This window comes from Phyllopteryx taeniolatus, chromosome 17 (genome assembly GCF_024500385.1).
Source record: "Phyllopteryx taeniolatus isolate TA_2022b chromosome 17, UOR_Ptae_1.2, whole genome shotgun sequence".
Taxonomy (NCBI): domain Eukaryota; kingdom Metazoa; phylum Chordata; class Actinopteri; order Syngnathiformes; family Syngnathidae; genus Phyllopteryx; species Phyllopteryx taeniolatus.
In genome coordinates, this window is record NC_084518.1 from 17,461,990 (window position 1) to 17,474,739 (window position 12,750).

At 42.0% G+C, this 12,750-nt stretch overlaps 1 protein-coding gene across 5 annotated transcripts in view; it reads right to left on the reverse strand.

Moving 5' to 3' along the window:
• Positions 1-699: 699 nt before the first annotated feature.
• Positions 700-12,750, reverse strand: part of cadm1a (cell adhesion molecule 1a) — a 291,106-nt gene continuing 279,055 nt past the window's right edge. For all 5 annotated transcript variants that reach the window (XM_061752060.1, XM_061752059.1, XM_061752058.1 and 2 more), the window contains 2 exons: positions 5,013-5,141; positions 700-2,767 (listed from right to left, as the gene is read on the reverse strand). In XM_061752060.1, coding sequence (XP_061608044.1) covers positions 2,649-2,767; positions 5,013-5,141 — 248 coding nt within the window. In that variant the 3' untranslated portion in view covers positions 700-2,648. The remainder of the gene's footprint in view (positions 2,768-5,012; positions 5,142-12,750) is intronic.

Here is a 12,750-nt window from a genome sequence, read left to right on the forward strand (position 1 = left end):
AACTTCCGTACATTTAATCGGCTATGAAGACAAATTTGTTAAATAGTAACAAAATGTTCCAAACCATATGAAATGGGAGCGATTTAGTCAAGAATTGTTAGGCGTACTGCTTTCTGTGTGAACACAAACACTGACAAACAAACGACGGCGTCCAAACCGACCTCCGACGCGACCCCCAAGACACTAGCGCCTTCATGCAAAATCCAGACACACGGCAATCGATTTCGGTGCATAAACGACGAATGAATTTTGGCATTCCTCCGCACTCCCCCGGTCGCCACTGAGAAAAAAACCAAAACAAAACAAAAAAAACTATTTTTTTTGCTTTGGCTGGTGATTTAAAAAAAAAAAAAAAGACAACCGAGCGAGAAGAAATTCAGCACGCGCGTTCATGCAAGCGGAAACTAAATTAAAAACGTCACACTAGCAAGGATAATGGGAGCAAAAGAAAAAAGTAGTAGTATCTTCCACCAGCGCAAAGCCACTCCAATTAGGTGTTCCATTAGTTTTCTGTGTAAAATATTTTCTCGTGAGCATTTGCATCTGTTTATTTTTGTATGAACTGACCTCTCTCTCAGCCACACCTCCAGAATGCAGACTGGCCAATCACAGCGCAGCACAGAGGTCAAACACTTTTCTGGCCGCTAATTTTGTGATACTATGAATCATATGTTCACGTTTTTGATATATATATATATATTTTAAAGGTAGTAATGGTTAAATATGCGTTATTCAAGGTGGTTGAAGGGAATTTTTGGGGGGCTAGCGTTTCCAAAACCCCAAATTGAAAGAACAATATTACGTAAGATTGGCTTTTTAATGGCTTGTGAACAAATAGTCGATTTTCTGGATGTGATTGCCCACCCGGCTGTAGTCAAATCAAACAACCGACTAAAAGGTAAACAGAGCTATATTGAGATTTGTTTGGCTTGACAGATTAGTGTTTACTTCTGCGGAGTTATACTTTGGGCTAAAAGTTATGGTACTCACGTGAAAGCGCCGCTTTCCTCTCTGTGGCGCTAGCAAGCTAAGCTAACGAGGTTAGCTACTTTTGATGATTGGAATCGTAATTTTCAGGATGTCAACATTGTTTCCTTTGATATGTGGCTGGACTTATTCTTATTCTTTTTGTGTGAAATCGACTTTTCCAATAATTGGACTTTGTAATGGAGTTTGGGTAGCCTAGTGGTTAGCACGTCTGCTATGCAGTTGAGAGGTTCTGGGTTTGAATTTGCCTTCAAGTGTTGAGCTAGCAAGTTCTCCCTGTGCTTACAAGGGTTTTGTCCGGGTTATTCCCACAATCCAAAAACATGTTCGGTTCGTTTTGAAGACCTTGTCCTTTGGTGCAAATGTGAGCATGTTGTCTTTATGCGCCTTCGGTTGGCAACCAGTCTTGGCCGCTCTCGAAATGTTTGCGGATTTACTGTACATCACGTACACTCGACAAATTGAAGACGCTTGAGTTTGCGTTTCCACTGTCAATCTGATTAGCAATCCAAAACTGCCTCTGGCCATCCCCACAGGTACTTTCAAGACAAACTAGACATTTTTGACTGAATTCAAACCACGTATACTAGAAAGACTGATGACGCTAAATTGCGGAACGTTTGAGTTTCTGTCATTGCGTGTGAAAAACAAGATCTGTAGAAAATGGATGGATGGACTTCGCCCGCTCCTGTTGCCAATATCGGATATTTCAATTTGTTTTTGGTTCGCCAGTGGGTAAATTGCGATCCCATTGAGTGTCGCCATTGTGACTCAATTAGAGCTCGTGAGGAAAGGGCGGGAAAGCAACGGAAATAACCCAGCACAGAATATGCAATCAAAATAATGACACGGTTGGCATTGTGCGGCGGTCACAACTGAGGTTACCAAACATGAAGTTCTTTCCGTTGTTTTTGCTGCCTTCTTTTTGTTTATACTCTGAAGGTGGTCGTGTTTGGGAAGCAGTGAGGAGGCTGGGGGGCATTTACAGTCCACAACTGTTTGTCATTAATATGTACAATGATATGGTAAAGCATTCCATGCATTTTTTTTTTCTCCAAGTGGGGGGGGGGGGGGGGGGGGAACACACGTAATGGTCGGAGATATATCACAGTATACTGGAATGTTGTAATGAAATGTGTAGACACATTAAAGAGGAAGTGAGGGTGGTGGTTGTCGGGGACGAGCGGGAGGAGGGGGGTGGCTTTGTCATTTTTTTTCGTACCCTCGACGGCTACAAAAGCCGACGCGACGAGGGGGGAAGGCTGTGAACGCAACGAAAACAATTCGAACAAGGCACAGAATTTTCTGCAAAACGGTCGGGACTCGACAACAACAAGAAAAATAAACGTGTCGTTAGGTAGGTGCTGAATGGTGAAGCTCTCTACGGTGATTTTCTGGCACCCCAACCCCCCCCCCCCCCCCCATCCCAAAAACCATCCTTCTTTTTTGATTACTATTTAGTTTGAAACACTTAAAACATTCCAACCTACATCTGCGGACTAGACTAGACAAACGGCTTTTCTTCGCATCTCCCGTCTAACCCCCACTAAAGGTGACCTTGAACCATCTCAGATCCCCCCCGCCCCTTCCCATCCCCGAGTCCCCCCCAAAACAGCTGCGTCCCAAAGAGGACAGTAAAGGTGTCGGGGTCCTGCTTTGATTTAGATGTAGTACTCCTTTTTTTCATCAGAGTTGGTGTGGCCGCCCTCGGCGTTGATGATGGCCGTGTCGGCGTCCGCCGCGTCGTCCGCCCCTTTGGCTTCGTGCGTGAAGTAGGTACCTGGGAAGGATGAAGGAATTTTCAAAGTTGGAAACTTTCCATGGCAATTGACGAGAAAACACAGGAATTTACGAAATTGAAGGATTGCTCATTCACTGCCAGCCATTTTAGAGCCTTTGAACTGATCTTTCAAGACATGAAGAATATTGTTCTGTTACAATGCAAGTATGCAACCCATAAAAAAAAAAAAAAACACCCCCCCCCCCCCAAAAAAAAAGAGTAGACGCGGTTCAAAAAAAATTTGTTGCTAGCTTTTTCCGTCCCAACAAGCGGAGAAATTTGCTTTTTGGGAAAAGAAACGTCAAGCAGAACAGTGACTTTGATGCGATAACTTATTTTACTTTGACGACTCCTCGAACTATAAAACAACAAAAACAAGACTGCGAAAGGGGCTTTGGGTGGCAAAATAATAATTTATTTACAGATATACAAATAGGAAATGTGTCTTGAGCAATGCTGACTCATTGCATGGCTCATTTTGGCATTTTTACATGGTGTTCATCATTCACTCATAATCGACGTGACGAGCTGAGATTCACCCTCGAATTTTTATCTTCTGCTCAAAAATTGTGCGGCTATCAAATCCAAAGTGATGCACCGCAGACATTGACAGGGATCTGTTCGTCATGACAGTAGTTTACAAACTTGATATTCACAGACAAGCTGCACGAGAGACTCTATCACACCCGCACATTCAAAAACATACTTGACAAATATGTACGTCTTTGGCAGTAAGCGGCTGGGTTCCAGCTGATGTCGACGGCAGCAAAGCCCTTTTTTTCTATTAGATGTAGCTATTGCCTGACTAAACGAAGCTCCTCCCCTCTGTTCAACATAGATACTTAGCACCAAGATCCCAACAGCTGGCACCAAAGCAATATTTTTATATGAGACATGGCTTTGGCGTGGGCACAAAAATAGGGAATGGGGGGAGTTTTTCCCCAATGAAAATGATGGATTAACAGTATTTGTAAAATTCCTGAGCTTAAATTACTGTTACCGGAAACCTCCTGGAAATTAACCGGAAATTTTCCACCCTTTTACAACCCCGGTCCCCAACTAGACATTAGCCTGCTGCTCAGATGACACCAAAGATTGAATGTAACGAGCCGCGACATCCTGCAACACCTAACCATGCTAATCTCCCCGCCATGCGGCACACAGGCGAGCCTGCGCCTTAACCGCCTCGCTGCGAAATCGGCGCGACAGTCCGTCCGGATCCTCGAAATTGACCTTGTCGAGGTCAGCGGGAAAATGAACTGGCAGGCCACTTGGAAGCTCATTGACGAGATTTACTCACATCCTGTCACAGCCGAGCTTTCCGACAAAGGTAAAAATGAGGAATGATGCCACTTGAAGTTGCTGATTCCACCCTTTGACCATTACTGTTGATGGGAGTGGTAATAGGGTATGCTTACTGCCTTCTATAACTCTTTTTTCATTGTCATGTACACCTGAGCCTACACCTTTCGAACCCATTAGGGACCCCTAGCTTGTCCCAACCATACATCTTTGTGACCTAGATTTAACCAGGTGCAGGAAACCTTCCAGACAAGGGGTTCTCGTTTTTCGTTTTCCGGTCCAGGACTTCTTCATAATCCTAACGCCATGTATTGTGTGTTGAAAGCAATGGAGGCAAAGCGGAGTGCACTTCTTGAGTCAGTTTCAGGTTTTTTTTTTTTTTTTTTTTTTTTTTGTATTTGACTAACATTAGTGACTGCAAATTGGAGCAACCTGAAGAATCAGTTTGAGAACTCAAATCATGCAGAAGAAAAAATGAGTTGTCGATTCACCCCCACGCAAAACACGATTGGATATATAGACACCATGCTGCACATACAGTATAACGGAGGTTATCACATTTATGTAAACTATAAAAAGATAGAGTGAGAGTTAAGGAAGAAGCGGTTTGCTACAGAAAGAGGACGTGGGTGAGAATAAAAATGACAGTGTAAATATTTAAAAAGAGGCTTACGCGCTCCCATTCATTTGAATATACCCAGCGCAGTACGTAGCGCTCATGTACATTTTGGCCACAAGCTTCACTTTTTCATCCACAATACATTATAAATTTAAAATACAGTTTTGTTGTAAAACACAATATTTGATACTGTATTTGTATGGCTCAGCATTGGCGTCCGTTCTGTGGCTTGCTGTCTTAAAACCCTTAAATGTATTTTTTAGCGTGACTGAAAGCTTATGTGCGTGCACTGTGCATTGAATTTGAATGGCCGATGTCGGCTACCTTTGTGCCTCGCGAAATAGCGTCCCAAGACGATGAGTAGACAGAGCATGGCGAATACCACCACGGCTACGACGCCGCCGATCACGGCGTGGTCCACCGTTCTGGGGGCTCCCTCGCCGGCTCGAGAATCTACAAGAAGAAAAGAAGATTACATACATAGTTATATCATATCCTTCATGCAGATTATATAATGTAAAGCTGATTCCAGTTGACGTAAACCATGAATAGATTCTGTGACCATCAATACTGTAGTAGTCCTGAGTGTAACAATGCAACCCATTTCATTAGGACGGAGAGAGATTAGTACGCTAATGTACTTTTTATCGATTGAAATCATAGAAGGATATCACGGCCTCACGAATGGAAACAACATTTTCCGAGTTACGACGAAGAAAGTCAGTCACTTAATCACTGTTTGCAGTAGCTTTGGTGGAGAGATAGATGGGTTTATCTGATAATTACTTCTAATCTAATCCACATCTCAGCTAATTATCCATCTTTGTAACTGTCAACCATAACCAAACAACCCCCCCCCCCCCCCCCCCCCGAGCACGTAACCCTTGGTTACCTCAAATGTGTGGTTCTCGATCAGATACAGATCGGGTAGCGCTGAAGATCATGATTACCAAAAATGAGGGAGATCACGATCAATCAACAGAACAGAAAAGCCGATCAATCAGGGAACATTCAGAGCCCTGCATGCGGACTCGAACAGAAACGCGAGTTCAAAAACGACACGCCGACTGGAAAAAAAAAAAAAAAAGTAAAAAAAAAAAAAAACTGGCAGTTGCATTCATCCATCCAGTTTCTATAGCGCTAACTTGAGCCTATCCCAGCTAACTTTGAGCATGATGTCACCAGCCAATCACAGGGCACATATAGACAAGCAACTGTTCAATCAGAATGTTTTCATTGCAAAATGCATCATTGTGGTTTTATGGCTGATAAAGGGAGCCGTTACATATAAGCGTCACTTCCTGGCAATTTTTTGGATTTTTGATTTTTTTTAAGACTTTGCAGGCAAAGTGGATCAGAGACGCTTGGCATCAGTTCTGAGCAATCTGTTCATGTGGAGTGGCCCATCATCCATTAGCTGTAGTAGCTCGCTAAACCCAACCCCCACTCACTCCTCGCCCACTCGCCGCCAGCCTCGCACTGAGGGATTTGCTAAGCGGGGTCCAGGAAGCATGAGGATCAGGCCACATTAGACTAATGAATGCCAAGAAATGGAAGAGAGAAAAATGATGGACAACATCAGCCAATATGGAGGAACAATGGGGGAGCAAGAGTGGCTGCACCACTAGATAAAATGATTCCCCCGATTAATCCAAAGGGTTTATTTTGACTTTAGATTTCGCTTTCAGTGCGGGGCAGCGGCTTCAATTAAACTGGGCAGAAATCCATCCGACATCCAATTGCTTTCAGGCCGCCCGCGACATCTCGACGTTAACATTGTTTCCCATTACGATGTTAATGTGGACTCTGGCCCCGAGGGAAAGAAGGCAAGCAACACATGCATGTTGTGGTTAAGAAAACAAGACAACACAAGAAAGAGCACATTTCTGCTCCCCGAGGCCGTCTCTGCCTCATTTCTTATCCACGTCTTCCTTTTTCCAACTTGACTACAAGCAGCATCTCTGCCTCGTGTCATAATTTGGTCATTTCCGAAATAGAACAGTGGAACCGCGATGTCATCAAAATCGGATAAATTGTGTAAAACATAGCAACAAAAGTATATATCTAATATTACAAGAATTTGACTTCAGTTAAAAAAAAAAAAAAAAAAAAAGTCCTCCAAATAATTACTAAATTACTCGTTGAAAAACCTTCTCAATTACCAAGTATCTGGTAACTATATTATTTTCTAATCGGCACATATACGTCCACTAGACATACGAGCGGAATATAGAAAAATGTAAATATAGCACAAACTATGATCCCAAAGCAGTTGAATATAAATTTCAAACTCAGTTTACATTACCCTTGAAAATAAAGGGTTTACAGATTATTTGATTGAGAAAAAAAATGCAATTAAAATATGCGTGTACATGCGTGCGCGGCAAGGATTCTGTAACTTCCACTAACAACCCAGGCTAAACCTAGATTCTCCCTGACATACAGTACAAGGTTTGTCTCTGAGTCAAGATGTGTCACTTCAACATACTTCCTTGACCCCAATTCCTATGTAGACAGGACTTTGGCAGAATCTTGTGGTTTCAAAAAGAACACACAAAAAAAAACCACGAACACTGGAACAAATGATTTTGATTTCCATGACTTCCTATGGGAAAAAAATGTATTCCTAATCCAAACAAATCTGAATTGCACCAACGTTGCTTCCGTTTCTAACAAATGTCCGCATGTTTATGAGTTCATTGGTGGTCGACGAGACGATTTAATCGTTTTAAGGCTGTAAAAATAAAGTTTGTCTGAATGTCATATTTAAAGAGCTCTGTTTTATGCGGACGGAAGCTGCAAAACATCTGCTGTCATTTCCTGAAAGCACTTCCGAAACCATATAACACAATTTGCATGTCATATCAGTGAGCGTCACTTATGAGCAATTACTGTCACCCGGTGGAAGATAGTACATTTGCGTATCTAGCTCATACGGGAGGACTCAAACTTGAAATTGCACCGGTAATGGTTTCCACAATGCCGGGCACACTACAGTGTTTGAGGAAAGTTAGTTATTGCTCTTCCTTAAATGTTTGTATTTATTTTGTTGTTGTTGTTTTTTTGGGCACAGACTGACATGAGATTGCCATTTAAAACTGTTTCCTTTAACTGCAGTTGAAGGTGCAGAGCAGAAGAAAATATGACATAATTTTCTCCATAGTGCCATATAAATGGCGTCGGTGAACAGGACAGATGATCATTAACGGTGCGATTTTTGGCTAACCAGTTAGACCTGCGTACCGCCGCGCTATCACTCCATATCCTGTTGCGTTTTAATTTTTTATTTTTTGCTTGTTGTTTTGTGTTGTGTCCGAAGACTTCTGCCAGCCATATGGTATAGTTAGGGCCATTTTTACGTTACATACTTTCAGTATTTTAGATTACAGGCTAATGGACTGATACTTTCTGTATTTTAGCGTATCGCAGCCAAAACGTACAGTGTTGTTTGTGCAATAGCTCTGATCGATTTTCCCTCTTCTCTCAGCTTCAAAATGGTTTGCTTTTCTCCCATAGACAGCTCTCTGGTCTTCATGTTGGCTTAACAGCAAATGCAGTTTTCACAGGTGAAACCCAAAGCCAAAAACAAGGACGATCTAATGTTTAAGCAATCAATCTAAAAGGCAACACCTGAGCAACTAGAAACACCCAGTCACCTGTTCCAATACTTTTGTTCACAAACAAAAGGTGCTCTGTTCTGAGTTGTTTAACACATCCCGATGTAAATACCATGAATTAAAAACTTTTTTCTCATATTCATCTTTTGATCTGAAACCCAAATGTCTTCAGGACACAACAGAAACAAAGGAATTGACCTTGCCGTTCCAATACCTTTGGAAGAGACTGTATTTATGGTTGAAGCAAGCAAGTACAGTATGGAAACAAAAGCGCCAAATTAAAATTGGTCTCCTTACCAACAGCCCCATGCTGAGAACTAAATACAAGAGACCCTTGTTCTACGTGTATTAACTTGGGAAATTCTCCTCACTGAAGGCATGAACGCAGCTGGCCACTGACGTGAAGGCATACTTTCTTTGTTTGCAGTTAAAAAATAAATCATCTCAAAATTGTTTGGTCTCTATTAAATACGTGCCTGAGAGACAAACGATCACCCAGGGACGGTCTCCAAGCAAGGTGCCCACGGGGATAAACAGACAGAACGGCAAGAACGCAGACCACGAGCGCCAAGGTGCAGCATCTCATTTTTCATAGGGCGTGTAGACAGGGGCCTTGGTTTGAGACGGAGGAGATTTGCTAATCTGCTAATTAAGCATTGGCGATTTGGCTGGTGCGGGCTCGCTGCCGTCGCCAGATAGAGCGGCAATCAGCGGCGAGTGGGCGGGGTGTCATAAGAGCACGTTGGTTTGTCAAGATCCGCTCGCGTTCGCCGGCCACGCTCTCGCCTAAAGAGCAAATGTAATTAAAGTCGCCACCAACCTATTCATTGAACCTATTTGAAAATGTCACCTGGAGCCTCTCCTTGTCGGGCGGTGCGCGACGCCGCTCTCATATCGAGCGACTTTTTCACAACGTCAGAAATTGCTTTAATTATGAGAAAAAAAATAAAATCAAAAATGAACCAGCAGTCCTATTCAAGCGCTGACAAGAGTGGAGGGCGTCAAATAAAGTACCAAGTGGGACGAATTGTGTAACAGTGTGACTCCAGCGATGATCTCGCAGACATTTCTGCCCCATTTTGCTACTGATTTTTAAGTCCTTCTGAAGTGCCCACCTTGGCCACCTGGGGGCAGTACAAGACATACTCTTCATTGATTCCTCTCAACTACTCTACCAGCTCATCAGTACACCTTTAATATTAGTCATTCTACGCAGATGATAAAGGCTAAGAGCGTGAGTATTCCTAAATTTTATACTTGAGTAGTATTTTGTCACCTCAAGGTTGAAAGTCTGGATGTTTTTTTTTTAGAGAATAATGAGGGGAAATAGGTTAGATACATTTGAGTAAGATCTGAAATGCTCTGCTGCAGAAGGAAGCGGTCAGCCACAAAGGTAAGTTTAGGCGCGGATCCGTTTCTGTTAATCACTGCTTTGTCAGCGCATTGTTTTATTCGTTGCATCACTCATGGCTCCAAGGCTACGTTCACAATTGTTCAAACTAATCTCTCTCTGTAGTCGTTCACATTACAAAAACGAATGCAATGGAACGAGTCTGTGATGTCACACGCATTGCGCACAAAAGAGGACGTCACATCGCGCATGCACACAAACACGAGACGCCGTCGCGCAAGTCTCGTCGTGACGTATTTGTGGCTATTTCAAGGATTTTGTGCAACCGGAGCCAACATTTTCTTATATTTATCAGTTGTAAAGCTTCTTCGTTTTTGCCGCTGACTGTTTTCTGCTGCCGTTTTGCTTTTGAGCGTGTCTGTTTTGGCAAACAATTGTGACGGTTGTGTCAGGTTCAAGACACCTTAAACAAAAAATCAAGACGGACACAGAGAGAGTTCAGTTTTCAGACTTGCAAGGAGAAAACGGCCAAGAGTGTACTTAGTTACAGTCTCCAACCATTTTCTGAGTTCACTCTGCCGGATTCTCTCTTTTTATTACTTTAGGGCAGTTCCCTTGTTACATATGAGTTACAACGTCAAAAAGGTGGGGGCATACATGCTTGTTGATCAGCACATAACACTCTTTGTTGTGGTTGAGAAAGTAGAAGATTATATACTTCTTATCAAGACACAGGAAGACTCCGGCTCAAATTTGTCCTTGCACCTGCAAGCACATGACTGATCCTGTGGGAGAAAACTTTGCACGCAGTGATAAAACATTTCTCTAAGTAGAAGCAAGCAGAAAAGCACAACACATGATAACGTATTTACATTTTTCCATCGGGTTGTTGCCTGCATGACAGTGAATTAGCAGTTTATTAGCGTATTGAATTCGCAATTGAAAATGATTTTGGGGTGGTTTTGGGTCGATGTTGGTGTACATGATCGCAATATAAGGTATAAAACCAACTTAAACAATGGCTACGTTTGGTAACTCTTTTTGGCATTTCTTTTGGCAAAGTTTCCTGAAAAGTATTGATTTTGGAGATGCAAGGATTCAGCCCGACCGCAACTATTTACTTTGTGTTTTAGATATGATAAAAAAAAAAAAACATTGGCCCAAACATGCTTTTTGTTGGACAAGCACGATAAGTATGGACGAGACCGTAAATTGCCGGGTTTCTTCCATCTGAAGTGATGACAAGCAAAGCAAACATTCAAAGTCATTCCAGGAATAAACCAACAGTCCATTAGCTCTCGAGGAACCGTGTATCTTTTCCCTAATGGACTCATTCATCATTTATCTAATCAGGGCCAGTCTATATCCAAAATGTAATATAATTATGGGCTATAAGCGTTCTCGGGATATTGCGCTGTATCTAGGCCACGGCGAGCTCGATAAACACCTTCTAATAATGGCTTTTAGTGGTCTCGGGAGTGACTTATTCCAACGCATTGAGGACTCGCCACAGCTCCCGAGGCCAAATGAGTTTGTGGCTCGTTGCGATGATGTGCATCCGTCCTGTTAATGGTGGCTGGGGGTTGGCTTCTCTCGAGTATGATTACCAACCCCCGCAAAAACGGAACTTTGCTTTCATTCCGCTGTTACCGAGCCGCCTCACGCCTTTCAAAAGTCAGCGGTGGCTTGACGGGTGTTAAGAATGTGTCCGTAACAGGGGCCGCTTTGGGACCAGAAAGTTTTTTTTGGGGGAACCCCCTCTTACATTTACTGCTTTTGTCCTCAGGCCAAAGAAATAAAACTACAGCGGTGCCTTGAGATACAAGTGACCCCACTTATGACAACAAGCAGTAGCTTGGCAGATAATGAATAACCCCGTAAAAAAGAGGCTTGAAATTTCAAGTGTTTATTGCCACTCCACACCAGTTGAACTTTACCGTCACACTCAACATGAAACCTAGAGAATTACAAGTTGTGCATTTAAAACAACCACATAGCTTTGCCTAGTCCGTTTAGCTTAATGATAACAAGTAATTAACCATAACCCCACAATTTTTGTTTGGGGGGGGAGGAAGGCTGGAAGGGATGAATGGCATTTGAATTCATTTGCATCGGGAAAGGTTTTTAAAATTGTTAAAGTGTGTAAAAATGTTATGATCTCGGTTATTACATTTGCAAAGAATTTCTTTTTACCAGGCCAATAACGTAATAATTTATTACGTTATTGGCTATGATATTACAGGTTCAGATTTATTACGTTACGGGCTTCTATATGCCATTTTGTGACTTTAGTAAATGACAAAACACACAGTTGTGCTATGTTTGATTACCAAGGTAGAATTTGTAAGAAAGAAAACACGAAGGGCCAGGCGGCATTTTATTTGAATAGAATTCAAATTAAACTGTCAAGCATTTCAGAAAAGCCTTATCATCAAACAAAACATATCCATAAAGAAATTAATGATGGTTGTTGTTCAGTCATATTTAAAAAAAACAACAACAACATTTCACAGAATCTGCCAGGATATGTAAACTCATGAGCACAACTGTACATATTATGCAGTCATACGTACCTGTCATATTGGAATGAAAGTGTAGGCTACACCTTTTTCATAACCTCTAGGTGGCAGTGGCATATTAGAATCAAAGTGTACACCTCTCACATAACCTCTAGGTGGTGGTGGCATATTGGAATGAAAGTGTACTGGCTTTTCATAACCTCTAGATGGCAGCATAAATTTATAAAATGTGAAGGTTTTTTTTTCTTTTTCCGTTTTCCCCTATACCTATGTATAATGCGCACTGTTGACTTTTGACAATTTCTTTTGGGGGAAAAAATGCGCATTATACACGAGAAATTACGGTATGTTGGAAGTGAGCTGAGGACTTTAATTTAGACAAAGTAATGGGATTTCAGTTCATTTCAATGGGGAACTTTTAATATAGGAATTAAAAGGAGTTACGAGCTTGGTTATGGAAAAAATAAAAATACCTTGAGAGTCAAGGTACTTCTGTGTATCAAAAGATGAGAGTGAATAAGGAAGTGATTCAAAGGTGGCACTCTCAAGAAGGTGAAAGCAAAATTTAAAAAATA